Here is a 25,383-nt window from a genome sequence, read left to right as displayed (position 1 = left end):
CAGGACAGGTAGTGTTCTAGTAGTTGAGTATTTCACCTGGGCTACTACTCAATAGCATCCTAGTAGTGGATTCTTCCTGTGCAGAGCTTCTCCATTCTCCAATTCTTAGAGCCATGGCTCGCCAAAAACACAGGTTGATTTGTGTCCTGTCAATCTCCAAGTACTTCCTTACTGCCCGAAATCCAAACTCAGCACAGCTTGTAAAACCCTCAGTTCAGGTCACCAAATACGTATCTGAGCACCAACTAAAACCATTAGGCAGTACTAAGGTAAGTGAGGTGGACCTTGCAATGTAATGAGAAAGCAAGTGTTTAGAATAAACACCTAGAGTGAGCGTTGGAAGCACAGAGGGGCACTCAGCTCAAAAAACACACAGCAGGTGTATAGGAGACACGCTATTACCAGTAAATAAAGAAGAGCTCAACTGTCAGCTCGTCTGTAAAGTTTCTCCTAACTCTTCCAGAGTTAGCTTCAACAACTAACCTCACAGAATGTTGTATTTTATTATACACTATATCATTTTACTTTAAAATTCTCATTTGTATCCCACTCTATAAACTTTCTGAAGGCCAAGATAAATTTTTTCATTAAAAAGAAAAAATCTACAACCAAAGATGGATAGCTGTTAGGTTGACAGCTACACTGACATTACTCTGAACTTATTATAAAAAAAATTTTAAGTATTACCATAAATAACATGCCAGTTGCAACTGATGTTACTAGAACTGAATGTAGGATTTTGCACTTTTTTTTTTCTTAATTTCTTATTAACTGACCGATGGGTGTTACTTTTTCTGGATCCTTACTATCCTAAGCCAAACGAAAATCTTAGTACACACATTAACAATGCATAATAATAAAAACCAAAACCAAAACAGAATACAGCTTTTATATTATTGAACTTTATGTACAAAATCATTTGATTTCAAATAAACATTTAATGTAAAAACAAACGTTCTTTTAAACTGAATTTTTTTTTTTTTTTACATCTACTGTACCATTCAAATGCTTTATCATCTTACATGATTTCTTCAAAATCTCTTATCAAGGGTACATATAGAAAAGCATTTTTTTTATAAATAGAAACAAAGGGATTTTTCAGCTTTTATTATAAGATGACATAAAAAGTTTACTCAACAGAAGTAATTTCATTACTATTTGGGGGAGGGAATCACCAACTTTTTGTGCAAACAATGCTAGCCTTCTTTTAAGCATTAAGAGCATAACTGCTTAAGAAATGACGTAAGCAATAATTCTACACCTACATCTCCCCTAAAATAATCTATTTTTTTTTTTACATATGTGCACAGCTTTAGCAAATTAAAGCCCGAGAGAAATGCTCGAGATTCACTATCCAGAGGCATGATCAGAGTTTACTGTAACTCATTTAGAGAGCTTACCAATCAAGGAGTCTGTAATGAAAGCTGCAGTTTCCCTCTTTCCTATTTTTCTTAACACAAAAATCAATGACTAAGAACTTAATACTGGATGACAAGTCACATCCACACTATTAGTTAAATAGCCTCACAGTTAAACACATCTTAAAAGACCAATCAAATCAGTATTTACATTTTATAAATTTCTGAAGACACCATTAGAAAGCTTATATATCCCTTCATTAAACAAAATAGGGAACTGCATCTGATGGTGGTGGAATGAAATTAAAAAATTAAAAATACCTGTATTTACAGCAGCATTGATCCTTTATAAATAAAGAATATGAAAATGCAATTATCTTTAAGGATAATAAAAAATTGAGGTGATGTTACTCAACCACAGTGCTTGGAGTTGGAATAAAAATCTATTGGTGCTTGTTAATGTGCCAGTAGTGAAACCACTTTCTGTTGGAGAAAATCCAACTGCAAATATGTGCATAAAAACACATATATCACAGGGCAAAATTGCTCACAACAATTCAAGTCAGCTTATCTGTATTGGATATTCTAATCATGAAATACATTACAAAGACATCCTTGCAAAGAAAAAAACAAGTTATAACATTTTCTGGTTCATTTTTATAGAACATTTCCTTCCTCGAAAGTGGCATCTTAAAAATCCCAAACTCATTCTTCCCTTGGTTTATAATGAAAAGATGTGGACAGCTGAATTTTCAATGTGTTTACCATACTGAAAAAAAAAAAAAACCCCACAAATCCAAAACAGCAAATGTTCAAGTTTAAAAGAATATACTGGGTGAGCAAGGCAGTAAAAGTATCCACATGAAAACAAAATGGTCAGTAACCTTGTAAGCCAACACAACATTTCACGGTCAACAATGTGAAAAACTGACATTTTCTCAAACAGGCATAAGATGAAGAAGTGCTATTTTAAAATTGTAAAATGAACTTCTGTAAAGAATCTTACGTTGTAATTTCTCATTCCAAATTGATAAATGATTTCAAAATCAAGGATCAAGGTTTGATTGCAAATAATAATGCAACATAATTTCCAAAAATCTTCAATTTCTAAAAAGGAATCCCCTCCAATTTTCCCTCCCCAAAAAAGGTTTCACAATTACAAAGTAGAAAAATGGCCAGTCACAAATGCAAAAAACATTGTAATTTAAATATATGAAATAATTTCTAGATTATCAATTCAATGTATTTCATAAGACAATTGCTGAAGTTAAAAATACTTTCTTTGAACTATTGCTTTTCATGCTCAAACCAGAGTGTTGTAATGACATCAATGAAAGGGACATACATGTAATGCTACATGACGAAGTGAAGTTGAGCCCTGACACAAATACCCTTGTTGAAATCATTTACTTCATCTAACAGTGCCTGTTTGAAACCTATGATTACAAACGAAAACAAAACTCTTCCTAGAGGCTGAATTCCCTAGAATGCAATTTCAGTGTTTGTCCATAACATGGGGTTAGGTTTCTTCTTTTCAGAGTTTTTGTTTTTTGCTCTGTTTTGAAACCCCTGAGACACCATCTGCTTCCAAAGCTTTCTCTTTTGAGTTAATTTCACTAAAACCATTTGCTGTCCCATTTTGTTCTTCAGTGATTTCTTCATTTGCAGGGGAAGCAGATTCTCCTTTTTCTAATTTTTGCTGCATTTCACGGAGCTTGGTAACAGCTTTATCTATTGACATTATGCTAATAAGATTAAAGTCATGCATGCTGACTAGATGAAGCATGAAGTTTCGACATAAATTCTTCTTAATTATTTTCTGTCCATAGTTTTCTACAAACAGCATACAGGCATGATTCATTTGATTGTCAGCAATAAACCTATTTAATAAAAATAACACAAATATCAATAGTGATATAAAGCATTTTTGTCAAATGCAACATGGTAACTATGATAGACCAGTAAGTGATTTAACAATCAGTAAAACTACAGTGAATCTGAGATTCAATGACCTGAATGGACTTACCATTTTAGAAATTTAAAGAGATTTAATTTAATCAGAACTTCAACAGATGTCATTTCTGTTTGCCCTAATGAAATGGCATACAGCAGTATTAAAAGTAGAGAGCATTTTCTCTTGCCAACACCACTTTCATTAACTCTCTACATACACACTAACTATCCCCCTTTAGTCTCTTTCTTGACTTTGACATACTTTCCTAGTTCAGAAGCAGTGTTTCTCTGCATTTTCACTTCAAGGAAAACCTTTAAAGAAACGAAGATGCCACATTTGTGACAATATGGATGGACCTTGAAAGCATTACGCTAAGCCAGCCAGAAAGACAAACACCGTATGCTCTCACTTATATGTGGAATCTGGAAAAACAGAGGTGCCTGGTTGGCTCAGTTGGTGGAGCACAAGACTCTTGATCTCTGGGTCGTGAGTCTGAGCCCCATGATGGGTGTAGAGATTACTTAAAAAAATAAATAAATTTGAAAACAATAACAAAACTCACAGAAAAGGAGATCAAACTTGTGGGTACCAGAGGCAGAAAGTGGGAGGAGGGGAGACTGGAGGAAGGTGTTCAAAAGGTACAAACTTCCAGTTACCAAATAAAGTACTAGGGATATAACGTACAACATGAGGACAACAGCTAACACTGTTATATGATATACAGGAAAGTTGTTCAAAGAGTAAATACTGGGGCGCCTGGGTGGCTCAGTTGGTTAAGCGACTGCCTTCGGCTCAGGTCATGATCCTGGAGTCCCGGGATCGAGTCCTGCATCAGGCTCCCTGCTCAGCGGGGAGTCTGCTTCTCCCTCTGACCCTCTTCCCTCTCGTGCTATCTCTCATTCTCTCTCTCTCGAATAAATAAAATCTTTAAAAAAAAAAAAAGAGTAAATACTAAGAGTTCTCAACACAAGGAGAAAAGACTTTTTTCCTTTATTCTTCTTTCTTTTCTTTTTAAATTGTACCTATATGAGAAGAGGGATGTTAGCTGAATCTATTGTTACCATTTCACAATAAATGTAAATCAAACCATCATATGGTATGTCTTCAACTTACAGTGATGTATGCCAATTATTTTTCGATGTAACGGGAAAAAAGCCATGTTAAAAAAAATTTGAAGGGCGCCTGAGTGGCTCAGATGGTTAAGCGTCTGCCTTCGGCTCAGGTCATGATCCCAGGGTCCTGGGATCGAGTCCCGCATCGGGCTCCCTGCTCCTTGGGAGCCTGCTTCTCCCTCTGCTTCTCTCTCTCTGTCTCTCATGAATAAATAAATAAAATCTTTAAAAAAAAAAAAATTTGAAGGTGTCACAACAAATGTGGTTACAGTGTGGCTGTGTTGATAGAAAGCAAGTAGGGTGCTCCCACAATGAATAAAATTTGAAAAAATCAAATTAAACCAAACAGGAGAATGGCTGCTCAGTTACGCACTGAAACTGAGTGTCCAACAAAGTCTGTAAGGCTTGCCTGCAGAGGCGCCTGGGTGGCTCAGTTGGTTAAGCGGCTGCCTTCAAATCAGGTCATGTTCCCAGGGGTCCTGAGATCAAGCCCCACATCGGACTCCCTGCTCAGTGGGGAGGCTGCTTCTCCCTCTCTCCTCCCTCTCCCTCTGCTACTCCCCTGCTTGTGCTCTCTCAAATAAATAAAATCTTTCTTAAAAAAAAAAAAGCACCTGCCTGCACAGATTCTAAAATCTAAAGTTTACCCAACTACCTGCCACTTTATTTATTTATTTATTTTTTTAAAGATTTTATTTATTCATGAGAGACAGAGAGAGAAAGAGAAGCAGAGGGAGAAGCAGGCTCCCAAGGAGCAGGGAGCCCAATGTGGGACTCGATCCCAGGACCCCGGGATCATGACCTGAGCCGAAGGCAGACGCTTAACCATCTGAGCCACCCAGGCGCCCTACCTGCCACTTTATAATGCTAGTATAGCATGAACTCCAATAGCTGTTATGCTAACAGAGTTAGATCAAGGAATGAAAATGGAACCCTATAAAGTAACAGTAGGACTAAAATTCCATCTTGAAACTGACATATCAGGACAAAAGAAAAAAGAGACTTAACCTAAGTTTCGAAATACAGAAATTATTCATAGCTGAGTTTTAATCACTACACCAAGGACCAGACAAATATTTTCTGTAAAAGGCTAGATGAGTAAACATTTTAAGCTTTGTAAGCCATGTGCGATCTGTTGTCTTTTTTTTTTTTTTTTCAACCCACTAAAAATGTGAAGACTATTCTTAGCTTAAGGCAGTGTACAAAAAAAGGCTATGGCCCATGCACCCCAGACATCTGGGCTGGAACTATGTACCAATTCCTTTTTACTCCCAAAGAGTAAAGAAACAAAAGTGCCCCTTACCATTTATTTCATTATAATTGAAAAAAATTTGGTTGCTTATGTTATAGAAGAAAGCCTTAAATGAGGATCTAATAATAATAAAGGTACAGAAGAAAAATATGTGCATTGACAGGCAAATAGTTCACACACAGGGAAGGAGGGAGATCTGCAGGAAAAGCAACGCTCTGGAAGATAACTTTTAGCCATAATGGCACAAGAAATAAGTACTGTTCTACCCTGACCATTATACAATGGTAGTAAGAAATCAGAAAAGCTACTTATATTTTATTCTCCAGAATTAAGCAATTTTAAAAAACTGTAGTAATAATATGATAAGCAATTTTCAGATTTCCAGGTATGTAGCAAGGGACATACTATTTTTTTAAATCCTTGGCAATAAAATAAAATTGGGTCATTTAAAAAAAGGGACACAATAAAAATGAAAACTGTTAGATGGAGCTAACACCTTTCTTACATAAAACCATTTTTCTTTCTGCAGTTATAATACTTTGGATTAGGGTAAGATTTAGGGCACACTGTATCTAATTTTATTAATATTTTTTAGAGGAGGAGAGGGGAAATGGAGAATCTTAAGCAGGCTTCGCACTGAGTGCAGAGCCCAGTACAGGGCTTGATCACACGATCCTGAGATCATGACCTGAACCAAAATCAAGAGTTGGGACGCTTAACCAACTAAGCCAGCCACCCAGGCATCCCTAAGCCAATGGAATTTTAAGTAAGATTCAAACATAAGATTTACAGAATGTGAAGCAGCAAGAAGAGCATAAAGGAAATAGAATATTTAAATTTAGAAATACCCTACCCATGTTTCATGACATGGAGATTCCACAGTTTCATCACTTCTTTCTCTCCTTCATTAACGTCAGAAAATTCCTCAATTTGCTAAAAAAAAAAAAAAAAAAAAGAAAGAATACCTATTAAATACAGAAAAAACAAAATTGGTATTTCTAAGAAAAAATTAAGACTGTCATAAACAGAATTTTTTTAATATCACAACTCATTTATACAGCAAAGTGGCAACATTTGTTAACAAAACTTTTATTTAAGTAATTTTAAAATGGAAACCCTAAGTTATAAAGTAGTTGCCTACTTCAAAAAGACCAAAAACATGATACAAAATCACAAGAAAATCTTTATATGTCCTTCAGTTGGTAACTGTTTAAATGACACAATTACAAAAATTGTGGATTCCAAAAAAAAAAATTGTGGATTCCTGAATTCCATCATTTAGAAAGAGGTCCTTTACACTAAGAGTTTAATCCATATTACACAACTAATAATTTTTAAGCATGAATCACTTCATAAGATTCTAAAATCACAGTCAATGGTGGTAATAGTTAATACTCACTGTAATGGTTTTTTCTCTTAGCCATTCAGGATCTTTTTCATCTTCACTATCTACTTCCATTTCTTGTGGACGGAGAGGTAAACAAGTATCACTATGGAAATATAGACGATTGTGTCCACTACTATACGTTCGCTGCTGTTCCACTTCTCCATCTTCAGATTCAAGAAATTCAGACATGCTTGCTTTTGTTCGTTTTGGTCTGATGAAAAGAAATATTGATGTAACATTAAATGACAGGGATGGGATTCTTTCTATTTTACACCTCTCAAATAGAGTACATTCCTCTGGTACAGGTTCCTTTCTAGGTATGCACACTAACTTCCACTGGGAGAATTCTTTAATCCCTCTCATCACTGTAGCAGTAGTGACATTAAGATTTAAGACACAGGAAAAAGTTCTAAAGAGGAAGTGAGAAAATCACTACAGGGGCTGGGGAGGGCTATAAAGCAGTATAACCACCTCAGACACTTAGCTAATAATCTGAAATAAGGACTCCCACCCTAAACAGTAGTTCTGTCTAGCTCTCATTTGTGCCTCCACCATCACCAGTAAGTCAGAGAATGGGTTTTGTTCTATGACCTTTTTACCTACCTGCACACAAGAATATGTGTGATAGGTGTTCTCTTTACTGGCCCATTGCGACTAAAAGCAAATCCAGGTTGGCGATGAATATCCTGAGGATTTCCTGCATAGGAGCCATCATAACACTCGTTGATAGAAACATCTATTCTAGCACCCTTTGGATGATACTGTAACAAGAATGGCAAGATGCTTAGAACAAGGAAATATTAATTATCTCTACCTTAAATACCTACCACTTTAATTAATTAAAAAGTACTTGGGGCTCTTAATGTTTTGAAAACTAAAATGAGCCACACATACAAAAATGGTGAAAGGGAAGTCAGAAGACCTGGAGTCAAGAAGATCTGTTAAAATCCTGGCTGTAACATTTATTGGCTTGGTCACTTTGTACAAATTATTTCTTGTTTAAGAATAAAGAAATCAATTCAAAGAACAGATGTGAGGATTATATAAGTCAACATAGATGCACTATGCAAATATACGTAAACTGAATCACTGTAATTCATGCATATGGCAATCCCTCAAATGCAAAGATTTTGGCATTTTGTGCAGAACAATTTATTATTTTTATTATTTTTATTATTTTTAAAGATTTTATTGGGCGCCTGGGTGGCTCAGTCGTTAAGCGTCTGCCTTCGGCTCGGGTCATGGTCCCAGGGTCCTGGGATCGAGCCCCGCATCGGGCTCCCTGCTCAGTGGGAAGCCTGCTTCTCCCTCTCCCACTCCCCCTGCTTGTGTTCCCTCTCTCTCTGTGTCTCTCTCTGTCAAATAAATTCTTTAAAAAAATAAATAAAAGATTTTATTTATTTGAGAGAGAGAAGGAGAGAGAGAGAGATTGAGAGAAAGAAAATGAGCGGGGGTGGGGCAGAGGGAGAGGGAGAGCAGGCTTCCTGCTGAGCAGGGAGCCCGATGTGGGGCTCAGTCCCAGGGCTCTGGGATCATGACCTGAGCGGAAGGCAGACGCCTAACAAACAGCCATCCAGGTGCCCCAGGAAGCACAGTTTTTCAAAGTCAGATTGTCTTATATATTATTGGAAAGAAAAACAAGAAAAGTCACTTACAACATAATTGAAGATAAATCTGCTATGGCAGAGTTTAAGATGCTTGAGTAAACTATAAAGTTTGCGACAGTTCAGAGTACACCACGGGCAGTGTAGGTCATCTCTTGCTTCAGTTTGTTGTCTTGTATTGTTGTTATAAAGGAACTTTAAAATAACAAAAAACAAAAAACAGCAAATCTTCAACTTAAACATCTCAAGGTATTTTGTTTCAACATCACCTTTAGAAATACTTAAAACAATTTACAAAGAAAGCCAAATTAGAGACATTCTTTTCATTTAAATATGCCAAAATATTTCAGAAGTAACATGCAAAAACAAAGGCACTTCATGATTACTTAAAAAATAAGGGCCAGCTATGTTTACCTGATAAAATATTCTTAATTTTTGTCGGTTTTCATTTGAAGTATCTTTTTCTTTTCTTGTTTGTAGGTCTGTATTCAATGATTCTTTAACAGCTGAAAATATATACTTTTATATTTAATACAAATACATGCTTACAAAAAGTGAAATATATCTTGTAAAACTAAAGTTTTCAAACAATTCTACCTATAGTACTTAACAAAATTTTTTTTTAATTTTATTTTTTTAAGATTTATTTGAGAGAGAGAGCGCACACACAAGCAAGAGAGGGAGAGAGTATCTGAAACAGACTCTATGCTGAGTGAGGAGCCTTATGCGGGGCTTGATCTCACAACCTTGAGATCATGACCCAAGCCGAAACCAAGAGTGGGATGCTTAACCAACTGAGCCACCCAGGTGCCCCACTTAACACAAGTTTTGTTCTCATCCTCAAGTTATTAAGGTCTTTACTGGCAGGACCCATTTTTTCCCTTTAAAAGTCCATCTCTCTCCCTCTCCACCCGCCTCCAAAAACAACAGTAATAAAAAAAACCCACCTCTTATATTCTAAGCCATTATGAAAGTAACCCCAAATAATTATATGTAGTCACTATAATATTTTATTTTTTTTAAGTTTTTTTTATTTATTTATTTGAGAGAGAGAATGAGAGACAGAGAGTACAAGAGGGAAGAGGGTCAGAGGGAGAAGCAGACTCCCTGCTGAGCAGGGAGCCCGACGTGGAACTCGATCCCGGGACTCCAGGATCATGACCTGAGCCGAAGGCAGTTGCCCAACCAACTGAGCCACCCAGGCGCCCGTCACTATAATATTTTAAAAGCACTTTGAGATCAGAGGTGGTTTTGATTGGTCTTTGTATTCTCAGTGCACAACAGTGAGCAGATATCCACCGAGTGTTGATTTAACAAAAATTAAAAATGACTGTATTAGGATCACCCCAAATCCAAAAGATAATGGCCATTAATAATTTTGGTATATTTCTTTACAGAGAAAAAGATGTAAAAAAAAAAAACATTTAAAATGTTTTTCTTTTCCCTGACATAACTAACCATTTCATATGTACAATTTTGTATAAAACTTTCTTTCTCTGTTTCTTTGAAACACTTACCTATTAGACTGGCCACAGAGTATTTTAAGAAGTGCCCAGACCACAATTTACTTGGGAAATCTTTGCTCTGACAGAGGCCATTTCTTACATCTCTTTGACTCTTACGGTAACTTACAATGAGTGGACATGAGTGGTCAATGTCAAAAGACAGCTGTCTTAAGCCTTCTGTCTTCTTTAAACAGATTAGATAAAAACACAAAGATACTCTCAATTGAGGGCAGTGTTCCTATCAGGCAGATACAAGATGACAGAACACTACACTGCACCTGAGCCTTAACTCAGCAGAGTTAACTCCATTTGTAAGTCTTTTTCCTCCAAAAATTTCCTGCAAAATTTAACCTGGTAAAATTCAAGTTATGATGATCCTCTTCCAGCCCTAAAACTGTAAAAACACTCTGAAATACTGAATTCAGTTCTACAACATATACAAATCTTTACATTAATTATAAAAAGCATACAGTTCCAAAACCCTTTATATAGCTGCAGTTCCAAAATCTAAAAAGGTATGAAAACCAACTGTTTTTCTCATGAGCTTCAGAGAAATTTATTCAGTGGAAAAACTTGTCCTAAATTGACATGAGGCTATCTATAGATGGTGTTATATAACATATGGCCTATATATATATATATATATGTATATATATATATGCATATATACATATACTATATATACACTATATATTTCATCATGTTTTTAAAGTTTTCTTTAATAAATTCCCAGATACATCTGTCACAAAACATAAAGAACTGCTGATATTTCCCAAAGAATAATTATTAGAGCAAATGGCAAACAAATTAATCTGAACCAAGTCCTAACTCTAACTCTACAAAACATTATTATTATTTTAAGTTTATTATTTTTTTTTTTTTGGTAACCTCTACACCCAATGTGGGGCTCAAACTCACAATCCTGAGATCAAGAGTTCTTCCAACTGAGCCAGCCAGGCACCCTTGCAAAGCACTATTTTGACAGCAATGTTTTCTTACCTATAGTCTGAGTAGGTTTAACTGAACCAGGCTTGTTTTCTTGATGAAGACTCTCTGAATTTCTAGTGGCAAGAGGCTTGGCAATAGGAGCTGTAGATTTGTCATTGGTTTCTCCTGTCCAACGAAGAGTGAACTGCAACGTAGGTCCCTGAGAAAATGTTTCAAATGGAGGCAGCCTCTAAAAAAGAAAACATGAAAAGAGTGAAGATTCCACATAATGAATTTGAAAGAATCATAGGAACAAAAAAACCCTCCTCATACCTATTCTGATAAATTAATGTGGATTTGAAAACCTAAAATGCCTACAGAGATGGCCAGGCAAGTAAAGCTATACATACATGGCACAGTCCAGACTGAAATACCGGAGGGCTCAGGTTGCCTGAAGAGGCAGCCACTTAACAGCAATGGATGAATTGTTGCCATGTGCAAACAGAGCCCAGCACAGCCAGATTTTCAGATTTTTTCAAAAGAAGTCAGAAATCCAAGTTCTCATGGGAAATCTTCCAATGCTTACATGTTGGTAGTCAATGAAAAATGGTTTTTAAAAACAAAAAAAACTGTGGTAACCAAAGCCTGCCGGTTTACAACCTGTTAGATGACCAACTACTTTCTTTTTGTAAATTGAACACTTACAGAGATTAATAATTTTCCCTGACTTCTTCAGCTTCAACAACAGCTACCCTTGTTTCTCCTGTTTGGGTTTTGGGACTCTGAACTCTCTTGGCTTTCCTCCTCAACCTCTAATCACTTATAGGACAACTCTTCTCCTGGTCTCCTTAATTCCTAGCTAACATTTAGCCATTTGCCCTAATCTCTCACCTATCCTTAAGGATTTACTTAAGGCTGGTGATCCCAAATTGATTCTCCATTCTTTATACTGGAGCTCTAAAACTGTATATCTCAACTGCCTCTTAGACATTGCCATTTGGATGACATCAATGTCACCCTGAACTGAAAATATGTTTAGACATGATTCTATTTTCTTTCCTTCCCAGGTATAGTTAGTTTTGTTCCTAGCATTATCATTCTACCACAGACCCTAACCTAAAAACTTCAGAATTACATTTGACTCCTATTTTTCTTGTGTTTCTTTTATATAATCACCAAGTATAGATCCTTACTACCTTATTACTACAGTATCTCAGCTACTCTCCTCCTCCTAATTTTTACTTCTCAATTCTTATATAGAAGACCAAATAATCTTCTGAAAGATTGCTTTCATGCTCTTCCAATAGAAAGCTGTTTATTGGGACACCTGGGTGGCTCAGTCAGTTAAGCAGCTGCCTTTGGCTCAGGTCATGATCCCAGGGTCCTGGAATGGAGCCCTACAATCGGGCTCCCTGTTCAGCGGGGAGTCTGCTTCTCCCTCTCCCTCTGCCCGTTCCCTCTCTCAAATAAATAAATAAAATCTCAAAAAAAAAAAAAAAAGAAACCTGTTTCTTTTACTGCCATATAAGCCTATACTCCTACATCTTTATTACAAATAATCCTCTTAAAACTATTAATTTTTTAATAGTGGACAGGAATGAAGTAAAAGTGTGCTTTCATAAACCAATTTTGAAAAACTAAGTCTCTCCATACCTAGGTATTTATCTCATAAAAATATCTGCAATGCATAAAGATACACGTACTAGTATATTCACATTTGTGAAAATGTAATTAATATAATTGAATTATCCATTAAAATAGCATTGGTTTAGTAAATTATGAGACATTTATTTAAAAGAATACCACAAAGCTTTTAAAAAGAACCAAATCTAAATGCTCTGACTTTAAAGGGATGCCCATATCATATTGCTTCAATTTCTTGGGGAAAACTAACAACTCATATTATGTAATTCTTATTTTCTTGTGAATAAAAATTTAAACTTTAAATAAGAAATTTAAAACATAATGAACTGCATGAAATTCAAACACTATAGATAAGCATAAAAAATAAAAATTTAAAATCCCATCACCTAGAGGTAACCACCATTAATTTTAGAAAAAGTAGGAATATGTATATTATTAAGTAAAAACTAAATACCATGGAAATCTTCTTGTCAAAGTATTTTTTTTTAAACTATCTTTTTAGATTTAAGGTATTTCCAATTTCTACTTTAAAAATTTTTGACAGGATGTCAAAATAAAATAACTAATGAAAATGAATCATTTCTCCACTGTAAAAATCTACATCTTTTCAGTTAACCAGTTACTACACCTTGTGACAAAACTGAGGAACTGGGCTTAATTGTTAATGCCTATAAACACAATTTAAACTGTCATCCATACTGCCAGTCTGCCCTCCAGTAAGGCTGTCCCCAGTTAATCTCACATTGAAGCATTATGTGAGAATACATGTCCTCACATCTCCAACTAGACACTGTCAATCTTTTTGTCAAATTACTGAAGTATTACCTGATTCTATCTACACATCTTTGAAAACTAACCAGGGTGGATCTCTTTAAAAGCTCGCTAGCTAGTCGTCTATACTTGTTGCCTTAAGAATTGCCTGAATGTCCATTAACCATTTTTCTAATTAGATTGCTTATTTTTCTTTTTGATTTATAAAATTACACATTCATATCAGCTTTTTGTATGTTACTTTTTCCCTGGCCTATCATTTGTTTTTAACTTTAGATTTTTACGATGGAGAAATGACTCACTTTCATTATTTTATGCTTTCTAACTTTTGCATCATACTTCTAAGCGCTTTCTTCATATTAAGATTATATTAATATTCATCTACATTTTTTTCTGAAGTTATGTAATGTTAATTTTTACATTTCATTTATGAATCTTCTGGAATTTATGAGGTCTAAGTTTATTTTCAGATGGCTAGAGACCAGTTCTGTCACAATGAATGAATGGTCTTTCCCACACAGATCTAATACCAATTTTATCATGGACTGAAGTCCAAATGCACATGGAACTATTTTAAAACAATGCTTCAGTGATCCACTCATCTATTCCCATGTTTATTATACCATACAATTTAAGGTTTTTGGGTTTTTTTACCTTTATAGTATGTTCTACTAACCGTTAAGTAAATGTTCTTAGAAAACTTCCACAATATTCCTTCCTATTATTACATATTGTCCTAGGTTAACTTGAGACTAATTTTAAGGCTTAAAAAAATCCTGGGATTTTGTTTGTGATGGCACACTAAGATAACATATTTGGAAATAAGTGACATTATTATTCTGTTGCGTCTGCCTACCCAAGAAATATATTTATTAAGTCTCAGAAAAGTTACTTTAAGTATGATTTATCTAAGTTCTGCAGATTTCTTGATAAATGTATTATTGGTCATCGTTATGTTGCCTGCTATTACTATGAGCAGGATTTACAACAGTTTGTTGTTGCTGTTGTTTTTAATTCAAGTTAGCTAACACATAGTGTAGTACTGGTTGCAGGTATAATAGTAGTTAACATTTATTGAGCACTTATTTTATGCCAGGTACGATGCTAAGCATACTTATTTCATTTAATCCATCAATTCTATGCCTCGTTTTCTAGATGAGAAAACTGACACACAAAAGCTTAAATAACTTGCCAGAATGCCACACAGCTAGGTGTGGAGATTTGAACCTGGTACTCTGGCTCCAAGGACAGTGCTTTCCATTGAATACTTTCACTAGGTAATCTTTACTTGTATATTTTAAAGTATAAACACAAAGGATTCTACTTCCAACATGAATTTGCATCTGGGAAAGAAAACATCAATCAAAAATGGGAGTTCATAACTATAATGTGCTCCACCTTCTAAGTAGTCCATACCTTCCCATCAAGAATAGTCTCCCATGTTGCTCTTTTCTTGCTTATTGGACATTCTTCCATTTCCTGCATGGCTACTTCATATTCCCCATCTAAAAGCTGTAAGCGCCTGTTAGACAAACACATACACTTTAAAGTAACCTGTGTGTTATTGTAAGTACACAAATTCTACATCTTCAGATTTATACTAAAAAGCATTTATTAAATTTATAAACTAGCTTACATACCCAACGAAATTTTGAAATATACCTACTCTCCATTCCTGACAAAAGCAATTTTGATTTGCACTAATAACTATTACTACTAAAGAATTATTTCATTACTGTAGCTAGTGAGACATAACTTATTATACTAACATATAATATGTGCCTAAATTCTCAAAACTTGGTAAATTTTAAACATTAAGTATAAAGCACAAGTGTAGGCTTTATACTTTAAGAAAATGGGATAACAACAGTGTTACAATACTTGCCTTAGGTAACCACTAAGAATTATGCCTCTGTCATTTCTGACTATTGAAAAAATTTGAACTAGAATTCTTGACTTTCATTCATGACCAGTAAACTTGATTATGACTCTGGTAACTATAAGATCCTGGGGGCACCTGGCACATATAGGTGCTCAATAAACATTTCATGGATGAATAAATGAGTGAAATACCAGTTGAATCAAAGAATTATGCCCATACTCACAGTATAGTTTTAATGTATGTGTACATATATGTGTGTGTACATACAGTTTGTGTTATTTTTTTCATACCTTTTAACACTGGTAACACTACTACCCTAAACACCATTCTTCAACCATGCTCAGTGACTAATTATATGTCACAAGAATCTGGTTTCTCTTCATCAGTCTTGGAATAGTTCTGTTAGGACAGCTAACATTTATTGAGTGCTTACTATGTGCCAGGCATTATTTGGAAGACTTTACATGTTTCATTTAATTTTCCCAACTCTATGAAGTAGATTACTTCACTCTTCAGAAGAAGAAACTGAGGCAGAAAGATTAAGTAGCTTGACTTAAGGTGACAAAGTAGCCAGCGCTAGCAACTGAATCTGGGTAGTCTATCTCTAAGTCTGATCTTAATACCAAATGATTTTGAGACTTAAGAATTTTTGTCTTTATGCTGTGCGCCTTGAATTTATTCTACTACAACCGTATAGCAGTAAAGCTATTCAACTTAACATTTTAAAAAGCTATTTTTATGTATTTGTATAGGTAATAATACATTCATATACTTCTAACCTGAAATGAAGCTTCCCTCATGCATTTACATGGCTATATAATATACTATTTTATAGTTGTACATTTGACAGCTACAATCCAATTTACTCTCCTACCTGTAATGCATGAGGAGGCCCTTTTTTCCCCACAGCCTCATCAACAGTGCTTTATCAGTTTTTTGATCTCTGCCAAACTGGTAAGTGAAAAAATGACATCTCAGTGTACTTTTATATTCAGATGTCTTATCTTTTAAATGTTTAAGAGCCACATATATTTTCCTTTTTTGTAAACATTTTTATCTCTAGCTCATTCTACTGGGCTGTGGTATTTTAATGAGTATGATCTTATTAAAGAAATGAGACATCAAGCTATATAGTAGGAGTTGAAATTAATTCTCCCTTATCATTTTATTGACTTAGTTTAAGAGGACTTCTTTGTTTTCAGAATAAGTTTTTAATTTTGCTCAATATTTCATACTTTTTCTATATGGTTTTTGAATTGTGGTCATTTTTTAAGAAGACCTTAACTTCTCTGAGATTATAAAAAGAACTTTTTACACATCTAACTCCTCAGATCTTGGCTTGCAAATACTTTTCCCCCATTAAAAGGAATCAAGACTAGGAGCGCCTGACTGGCTCAGTCAGAAGAACAAGCAACTCTTGATCCTGGGGTTGTGAGTTCAAGCCCCACGCTGGGTGTAGAGATTACTTTAAAAAATAAAACATATTTTTTTGGGCTCCACAGTGTGGTGCCCACTTAAAAAAAAAAAAAGGCAAGGGGGTGGGGGACACCTGGGTAACTCAAGTCAGTTAAGCATCTGATTAATGCTTGGTTTTGGCTCAGGTCATATCTCAGGGTCATGAGATCAAGCCCAACCCCCATGTCGGGCTCTGCACTAAGCAGAGCCTGCTTGAGATCCTCTCCCTCCCTCTCTGACACTCCCCTCGTTCACACTAGCACATGCTTGGTCTCTCTCAAATAAATAAAATCTTTAAAAGAAAAAAAAGGGAATCAAGACTTTGAAGAAATGGCCAATTCCAGAGCAGAAGTAGGAGAGGGAGAATATAAGCCTGGGGTATCTTACTATTCAGAAAATAAGGAAAAACAAACAAAAAATTAAGTAAAAAAGACATATAGGACCCTGTTTAGAGGGGCTCCTCCTGACTAAATTTGGGACAACCTGAGCATTAAAATGAATAACAACATGAGTAGATTAAAGCAGAATGAATAAAAATGGAATTTGTTACTGATTAAGAGGAAATACTGATTAAAAAATTGATAAAAATGTTGAGAGGAATTATCTTCTATTTTATAGGAAAAATTGCCTATAAACATGGAAGAAATGATAAAATGTTAACATTTTGGCAGCTGCCATAGGAATAATTTTTTCAAGCAAGAATCACTGATGGATGCTAAACTTTTGGGTGGAAGGTTATTGGGCAGAAAATGAACATTTACCCAGTTGAAACTGAGATTACCATAGAAATTACGTATTAATTAAAGGGAAAAGAACCATTAAAAATGGAGAAATACTGGGACCATCACCATAACCAAATGATCAAACCTAATTTTACCTGCATCTATGATGTACACAAAGAACACATTACTGTTCAGTGTATCCTGCCCAAAATGTTTAACCTGAATCTAATCATAAACTGAAGAGACATTTTGCAGAACTACAGACCTGTACTTTTTTTAAATTTTTAAAAATTTTATTATGTTAATCACCATACATTACATCATTAGTTTTTGATGTAGTGTTCCATGATTGTCTGCGTATAACACCCAGGGCTCCATGCAATACGTGCCCTCTTTAATACCCATCACCAGGCACCCATCCTCCCACCCCCCCAGGCCTGTACTTTAAAAAAGTGTCACAAATAACAACGAAAAGAGAAAGACAAACTCATAAATACAGAAAACAAACTAGTGGTTGCCAGAGGGGAAGAGTGTGGGGGATAAGCAAAATAGGTGAAGGGGAATAGGAGGTAAAAACTCCTTATTTTTCTTCAGAACACTCACCAATAGTGAATTACTGTAATTTTTGGGTGGTTATAAAATAAATAAATCACAGGGATGAGAAGTATGAGATACGGAATACAGTCAATCATACTGTAATAACTTTCTATGGTGACCACACTTACGTGGTGAGCACCACAAAATGTATGCAATTGTTGGAATCACTATGCTGTACACCTGAAAGGAATATCATGTATCAACTATACTTCAATGTAAAAAAAAGGCAATATACGAATTATAATTAACAACAATAAAAAGTGTCACAAAAGGCAGAAAGAAAAGAGAAAACAAAGGGTTGGAGAACCATCCCAAATGGAAGGAGACTGAATAGATATGGCAACTTGCTACAGATCAAATCCTCGGGGTGGGGTGGAGGTAGGACAGCTACGAGGGGCATTATTGTGGTCAACTGGGGATAGTATTTGTTGTGTTATGTTAAAAGTTCCTGAGTATGACAGGTGTATTGGTTACACCAGTGGTTATGAAGGAAACTGTCCTTGTTTTTAGGAGATACATACTGAAATGTTTAGGAGTGAGGAATGAAGTAGTATGTCACATTCTAACTTTAAAATGGTTAAGCACAAGATTAAATACACACTCACAAATATAGCAAATGTGGTAAAATGTTAATGCCTGATGAATCTAGGTGAAGGGTATGTGGGTATTAATGATCTATCTATATTGCTTGACTTTTTTATAGTTTAGGAATTTTCAAAATTATCGGGGGAAAATTCTCCCATGGTTTCTACTTGGTACTTTTAGTCATTAAATAGAAAGCAGCATTTCATACATACAAGGAATGTGTTAATACATGTGTAAGGCAGAAAGAATTTTAAAAGGCACACAATACCCACCCCCATGCTGCCTAAAACAGAATACTGACTAACATCAATGAAGCCCACTGTGTCACATCCCAGTTGCTTCTCCCACAAACGTTAACTACGATCTCCTAAAACATGTTTCTATTGTTTCCCATTTAAATCTCTAACCTACAAATTTCTGACTGTAAGAAGACACTGTAATGGTTTAATATAAAGTGATATATTCCAATAGTAATATTAAGTGATTTATTCTAAGACAATATAGCAATACAGTAGCCAGCATTTATGGCATTATTCCTAACCATCTTTGCTTTCCTATTAAAAAGACTTGTAACTTTCCTCACCTGGTGGCTAATAAGTGACAGTACTTTTTAAAGAGTAGGAAGAATGTACTAATTGCTTTACTTGCCTCTCTCCCCTATGCCTACCTAACTGTGAACTGTGTTAACTACCAGCAAGCAGACAAAAACAAGAACTCATGGCACATTACAGGTTCCATTCCCCAATCCTGTCAAAAAAGAATGCTGCCTTTGCCTCCTAGATATTCTTTTAGTGGCACTAAGATGCTTCACTCCCCAGTGAAAAAACTGGAGATGGTGACAAATCCAGGTGTTCTTTGCTACCCTGTGCCAAATGCACAGAGCCACATGATGACAACACACAGATTTCTTCCTTAATTTGATAACACATAACCTCAAGATTTGCACATGGCCCATTTCATTCAGGTCTCTTTCAAGTATGACCTTCTCCTAGACCTTTCTCTATAAAACAACCATTTATTCTCTTTATTTTTCTTCAGAACACTCACCAATAGTGAATTACTGTAATTTTTGGGTGGTGGTGTCTGTTTCTTCCACTAGAAGTTAAGTCCCATAAAGGCAAGGATTTTGTTGCCTTTTCACTATCTAGAACAGTGTCCGACAGAGTAGACACTCAGAAGTGAACATGCCTAATAAACAATCTTAACTGAATCATTCAAATAGCAACTCATCTATGTTTATTGCTTTCTATGTGACAAAGAGAAAAATTCAGTATTTATAAACTTGTTTTATCGTTTATAAGAATAAAGAGAAACAAAGGCAAAGAAATATCACTATATTATTCTTCAGAATAAAAACATTTCTAGAACATTAAGGGAACCTCACTTGTCCATCAACATTACCTGTTTTTATCAAATACGGTCATTTGTGCAACAAATGTCTTTTCCCCATCTTCACGATTTCGTTTTCTTCTAGCTGGAAGTTCTTCATTGACATCTGAATTTCACAAACATTTCTTGTGAGTCAAATATTCAAACACAAAGGTCTTTTTTTATGATATGGTCCCTTATCCCAAATTAGGTACAAATTACAATTAATTTGTGATATAATGTCCAGACTTACACTTTTCAATTTTATGTTTTACCGTATGTGTATGTCCTTACTAGGCAAGGAGAAAAAAATCCTCACTATGGTTACTTTTCAACTTCAAAGGCTACTTCAAGACTCAAAGATTATTTCCCCAACGGTGCCTCTCCACTGAACTTCACATATACCTCTATTATACCATTCATCATTTTGCTACAATTATTTCTATCTATCTCTGCACTCTAGGTTAGCTTTTATGAGCTTCTGGAGGATAGGACTGAATGTTTTAATGATCTTGGTATTTCCAGCACTTATATGTTGGTTGAATGATTACCTCAAATGTGGATTCAGAACTGCTGGGAAGACAGAAGGATAGATATGTGATAAGCAAATATAATAAAATCTTAATTACAGAATCTAAGGGATGGGTAGACAATGTTCACTATATAAAACTCTTTGGACAGTCATATACATATGAAATTTTTCACAATAAAATGTGCGTGTGTGGGGGGAGGGATGAATTCACTATTTCGTTTGCCGAGAGACTAATTTGAAATACCAGTCTTCTCCATCCAGTGTTCAATGTACTTTTTTTACTACATGAAATATGTTTCATCATGTAAAAATGAAAACTTTACAGATTAAATACCTAGTACAGCACAACAGCCAACCGTTTAAGATCCAGGGTAATCTACCATAAAATTAATTATCTCATCAGACTGTAAAATATCTGCAAATAAAGGTCATTTCATGCCTTTAGAATGCATGCAATTTACTTCTAGTTCTGCACCATTTCTTCCTTAGAAAAGCAAAGTTTAAAATAAAAATTACCAATATTTTCATTGGTTTCTCCATTAATCATTCCATTAAATTCTCTTCTTCCCGGACGAGTCACTCTAAATAGCAATGAGTAAGACTTCACCATATGGCTGTTACTAGGTTCAAATTCATTACTGGAAACTGCAAGGGACGGGAAATTTCCAGGTTTTGTTTGATTGAGATCAGGATTCAAAGGCACCTGCTTTTTACCTGTAGGAACTTGCCTTATTGGACAACTTACATCCTGCAAAGGCAAAGATTATGAAATTATACTTATTTATGCATACGCAATTATTGTAAGAATTATAATAAAACTTATAATCACAGATATAGGAAACGTCATTACCAAATGGCATGCTAAAATTCTAACCATACTTCTGAAAATTGTGATGAAGCAAAAAGAAAATTTGGAACAGCTATATCCCAAATATTAACTATTGAGGATTTCCTCAATACAATGAAAATAATGATATAGTATATCCAATATTTAGCTAATGGTCATCTGAAATAGTTTTAAATTAGAAATATGGAATTAAAACCATGCTTAAAATGTTAAGCTCATATAAATTAGTAATCTTTTCCCTTAAATTTTCTATTTTATTTTATTTTTTTAAAGATTTTATTTGTTTGACAGAGAGAGAGAGATAGTAAGAGAGGGAACACAAGCAAGGGGAGTGGGAGAGGGAGAAGCAGACTTCCTGCTGAGCAGGGAGCCTGATGCGGGGCTCGATCCCAGGACCCTGAGATCATGACCTGAGCCGAAGGCAGACGCTTAACGGACTGAGCCACTCAGGCGCCCCTTAAATTTTCTATTTTAACAAAATAATTGATAGGACCATTAGAAATGAAAAAAGATAATCATAAATACACCACTGTAAATGTTATGAAACAGTAAATCCATGTATTTAAATGTTGCTTACTAGGAGCAATATTGTTCATCTTATGAATAATATTTGTAATTATATAACTGGAATTATGCTTAGTTGAAAAATTGGAAGATGTGGAAGACCTTTATAACTAGATAGTAACTTCTTTTTGAAAACAGAATACATTCTTGGGGCGCCTGGGTGGCTCAGTTGTTAAGTGTCTGCCTTCGGCTCAGGTCATGATCCCAGGGTCCTGGGATCGAGCCCCGCATCGGGCTCCCTGCTCGGCAGAAAGCCTGCTTCTCCCTCTCCCACTCCCCTGCTTGTGTTCCTTCTGTGTCTCTCTCTGTCGAATAAATAAATACAATCTTAAAAATATATATATATATATTCTTAATATATTAAAAAAAAAATTCTATTCTACAAGAGTATAAAATGAGAAACATGTTTCCCCCACCTCCCCCAGGTCCTAGAACTCCAGAGATGACTAGTATTAGCAGTTGGTTATGTATATATATATTTTTTAAGATTTTAGTTATTTGACAGAGAGAGACACAGTAAGAGAGGGAACACAAGCAGGGGGAGTGGGAGAGCGAGAAGCAAGCTTCCTGCCGAGCGGGGAGCAGGACCCTGGGATCATGACCTGAGCCGAAGGCAGATGCTTAATGACTGAGCCACCCAAGCGCCCTATGTATATCCTTCTAAGCAAATGTTTAAACCTACTCTTTTTTTGAAACACAAGAAGGACACTATAATTATATTCACATTTTTCTTGCCTGAATTTTCAAGAATGTTCACATCATTGCTTATCATGCATATGGAGATTGCATGGGAGTGGGGACTGATATTTCTTAAAGTTTTGAATATATACTTACACTGTTGTCTCCTATCACCTTAGTCCACTCCATACGAGTGCTTTAGTAGTGCTCAAACCCTGTGTCACCATACTATGATTTTGGAAGAACATCAACAATAGGAACCTCTATATAGGTCATTCCTAATCTTAAAATACCCAAGGTCTTGAGGCTACCAGAAGTATATCTGTTGGCTGTAGTGGGTTACTGAGAAAATTTAACTATCATAACATGTTTCTGTGGTGAAAGGATTTCACCTTATAAATAAAAACTTGAGGCAATGTATTAATAGGTCAATGGCTAATAACACTGGCAACAGAATTTCTTTGCCGGAGAGTAGTGTTACAAAAGGTAATCCTTTTGGGAAGAACTCTTGCAGCCCTTATTTAAATTTCAATTGGTACAAATTGCTAAAAAGCTGAAGGATCGAAGTGGTAGGGAAGCATCTGAATTTATGTCCTAAGATGCTAAAAGATAGCTTCTTCCCTCAATGTAAAACTCGTATAGCAGAAAATTTTATGCAGATACCTCAACCAGGCCAGAAAAAACATGAAGATCTGGACAGTTGGCAAAAAAGTTATCAGTTTTTTAATTCAGCCATCAACATATTTAAAAGCTTTCTAGGTTTGGGGTACCTCAGTGGCACAGTCGGTTGGGCGTCCGACTCTTGGTTTCGGCTCGGATTGTGATCTTGGGGCGGTGGGATCGAGCCCCTCCTTCGGCTCCGTGCTCTGTGCTTGTCGCAGAGTCGGCTTGGGACTCTCTTGCACCCTCTCCCTCTGCCCCTCCCCACCACATGCTCGCTCTCTCTCTCTCACAAAAAAAAAAGGAAAGAAAAAGCTTTCAAGGTTTAAAAGCACAATACACATGCATGAACATACTCAAATAAAAATTATTCCTCATAATCTACCAATATTGTGTTATATGTTACCTTTCTTTTTTTGTGGCAAACCTTCACAAGCAGGACTTCCAAGGTAACAGAATTTTGTTCATTTTCTGAGTTTTGTGATGGCTTATCTAAATAGAAAATCAAAACTTTAAAAATGTTTTTGTTTAAAAATATAAATATTGTACTTATTTTCCTAAGAAGTCTGGGAATTTCCAAAAACAAAAGACTTCTCAGAAGTTTACTCATTTTTTCCCCCAAAACCAGTTCCAATTTGCAGCAAACTCTTTAAAAGCCTTTATATATAAAGTCATTTAAATAAACCTTTCACAATACAATTATAATTAGCTTCCTACAATACTGTGATTTCCTTTTGATTCAAATAAAATGTTTAATTATTTTAATTAATACTAAAAACATTTACTGATTATATGGCTATAAAGATTTAACATTTATGATAATAAGAGAATATAATAAACTACTAGTCAAAAATATTTTTGACAAATACAGTTAAAGCTTCTTGGCAGAAAACACAAATGAAACAGTCAAGAGAGACAACCACACACCAAATAAACATTTCAAATTTTTTTCCTTCTCCCAAAATCTATTATTAGAAAAATTACTTAAAGATACACTTAAATTGAACTAGTTACTATTATATGTTTTATTTTGAATGCACAGCGATATCAAACCAGAAAGTTCTTTATTTGACCAGGACTTGTGATCAAAGGAATTAAAATAATGGATTTCATATGTAAAAGTTATATAAACAACTATGTTATCATTTCACAAGAAAGATAGCTAGTTTTTTACCTTTTCCCTAGAACTTCTCTAAAACTTGAACAGGATAGCTAAATTTAGGATATCATTTACTACCTAGGGGAATCTCTCTCGGTTTACAAAGTTTAGGGATTTTAATTTTAAATAATAGTCTATATTCTAACAATTAACTGACAAAGGCTTTTGCAAATTAAGGTTCTAAAGTACTTCTCTATAACTTATTTGTCTTTAATCCCAGAGGCATTATTAATAGGTCAAACTATTTAATCAATCATCACTAGGTTTCAAAATATACAGTACTATAACAACTGAATCTATAAACATAAACAAAAATAATTTTCCTTCTGAGATTTTGTACACTTTTTTTCTACTTAAAAACATTCTTCTTATATAGGGTGTGTGCATAAAATACAATCAGTCTCTTTGAAAGTTGTATTCAGGATAAAAAAACTTTAATACAGGGAAAAAAAAAATTCAGTGTTTAAAATACAATAACAAAAATGCTCTCCAAACCATACTCACCATAAAAATAGTACCCTAATAATCTTTGTGTATTCATTCTAAGCAGTTTCAAAAAGTGATATATAAACAAAAGTCTTCATTTAAAAACAAAAGGAAAAATAATCAGATTTTAGGGATCTTGATGTTGGTTTTCTATCTTGATTTCTTAAAAATATTATTTCTTAAAAAAAAACTACAAATATACCTTGATTAGACAAGAGAGGCAATATAGCTGCTTCTTCCCAACTTCCACTAATTTTCAAAGTTATAATGGGAAATTATTTTCTGGAAACAGAAGTATCAACAGTTTACTTTCTACATTTACCTCTAACATCAG

General features: G+C 35.0%; 1 protein-coding gene across 2 annotated transcripts in view; it reads right to left on the bottom strand.

Annotated features, from left to right (window-relative positions):
- Positions 1 to 745: 745 nt before the first annotated feature.
- The window catches only part of SUZ12 (SUZ12 polycomb repressive complex 2 subunit), a 43,159-nt gene continuing 18,521 nt past the window's right edge, over positions 746 to 25,383 (bottom strand). The window contains exons 6-16 of one of the 2 annotated variants that reach the window (XM_027567678.2): positions 23,811 to 23,896; positions 21,172 to 21,403; positions 20,157 to 20,250; positions 14,931 to 15,036; positions 11,172 to 11,349; positions 9,082 to 9,173; positions 8,719 to 8,862; positions 7,667 to 7,824; positions 7,076 to 7,274; positions 6,530 to 6,609; positions 746 to 3,238 (exon numbers count right to left, since the gene is read on the bottom strand). In XM_027567678.2, the coding sequence (XP_027423479.1) occupies positions 2,893 to 3,238; positions 6,530 to 6,609; positions 7,076 to 7,274; positions 7,667 to 7,824; positions 8,719 to 8,862; positions 9,082 to 9,173; positions 11,172 to 11,349; positions 14,931 to 15,036; positions 20,157 to 20,250; positions 21,172 to 21,403; positions 23,811 to 23,896 (1,715 nt within the window). In that variant the 3' untranslated portion in view covers positions 746 to 2,892. The remainder of the gene's footprint in view (positions 3,239 to 6,529; positions 6,610 to 7,075; positions 7,275 to 7,666; positions 7,825 to 8,718; positions 8,863 to 9,081; positions 9,174 to 11,171; positions 11,350 to 14,930; positions 15,037 to 20,156; positions 20,251 to 21,171; positions 21,404 to 23,810; positions 23,897 to 25,383) is intronic. The other variant, XM_027567679.2, reaches the window with a different exon arrangement.

Source organism: Zalophus californianus, chromosome 16, assembly GCF_009762305.2.
Source record: "Zalophus californianus isolate mZalCal1 chromosome 16, mZalCal1.pri.v2, whole genome shotgun sequence".
In the NCBI taxonomy this organism is placed as follows: Eukaryota; Metazoa; Chordata; class Mammalia; order Carnivora; family Otariidae; genus Zalophus; species Zalophus californianus.
This window is presented reverse-complemented; position numbering and strand designations above follow the sequence as displayed.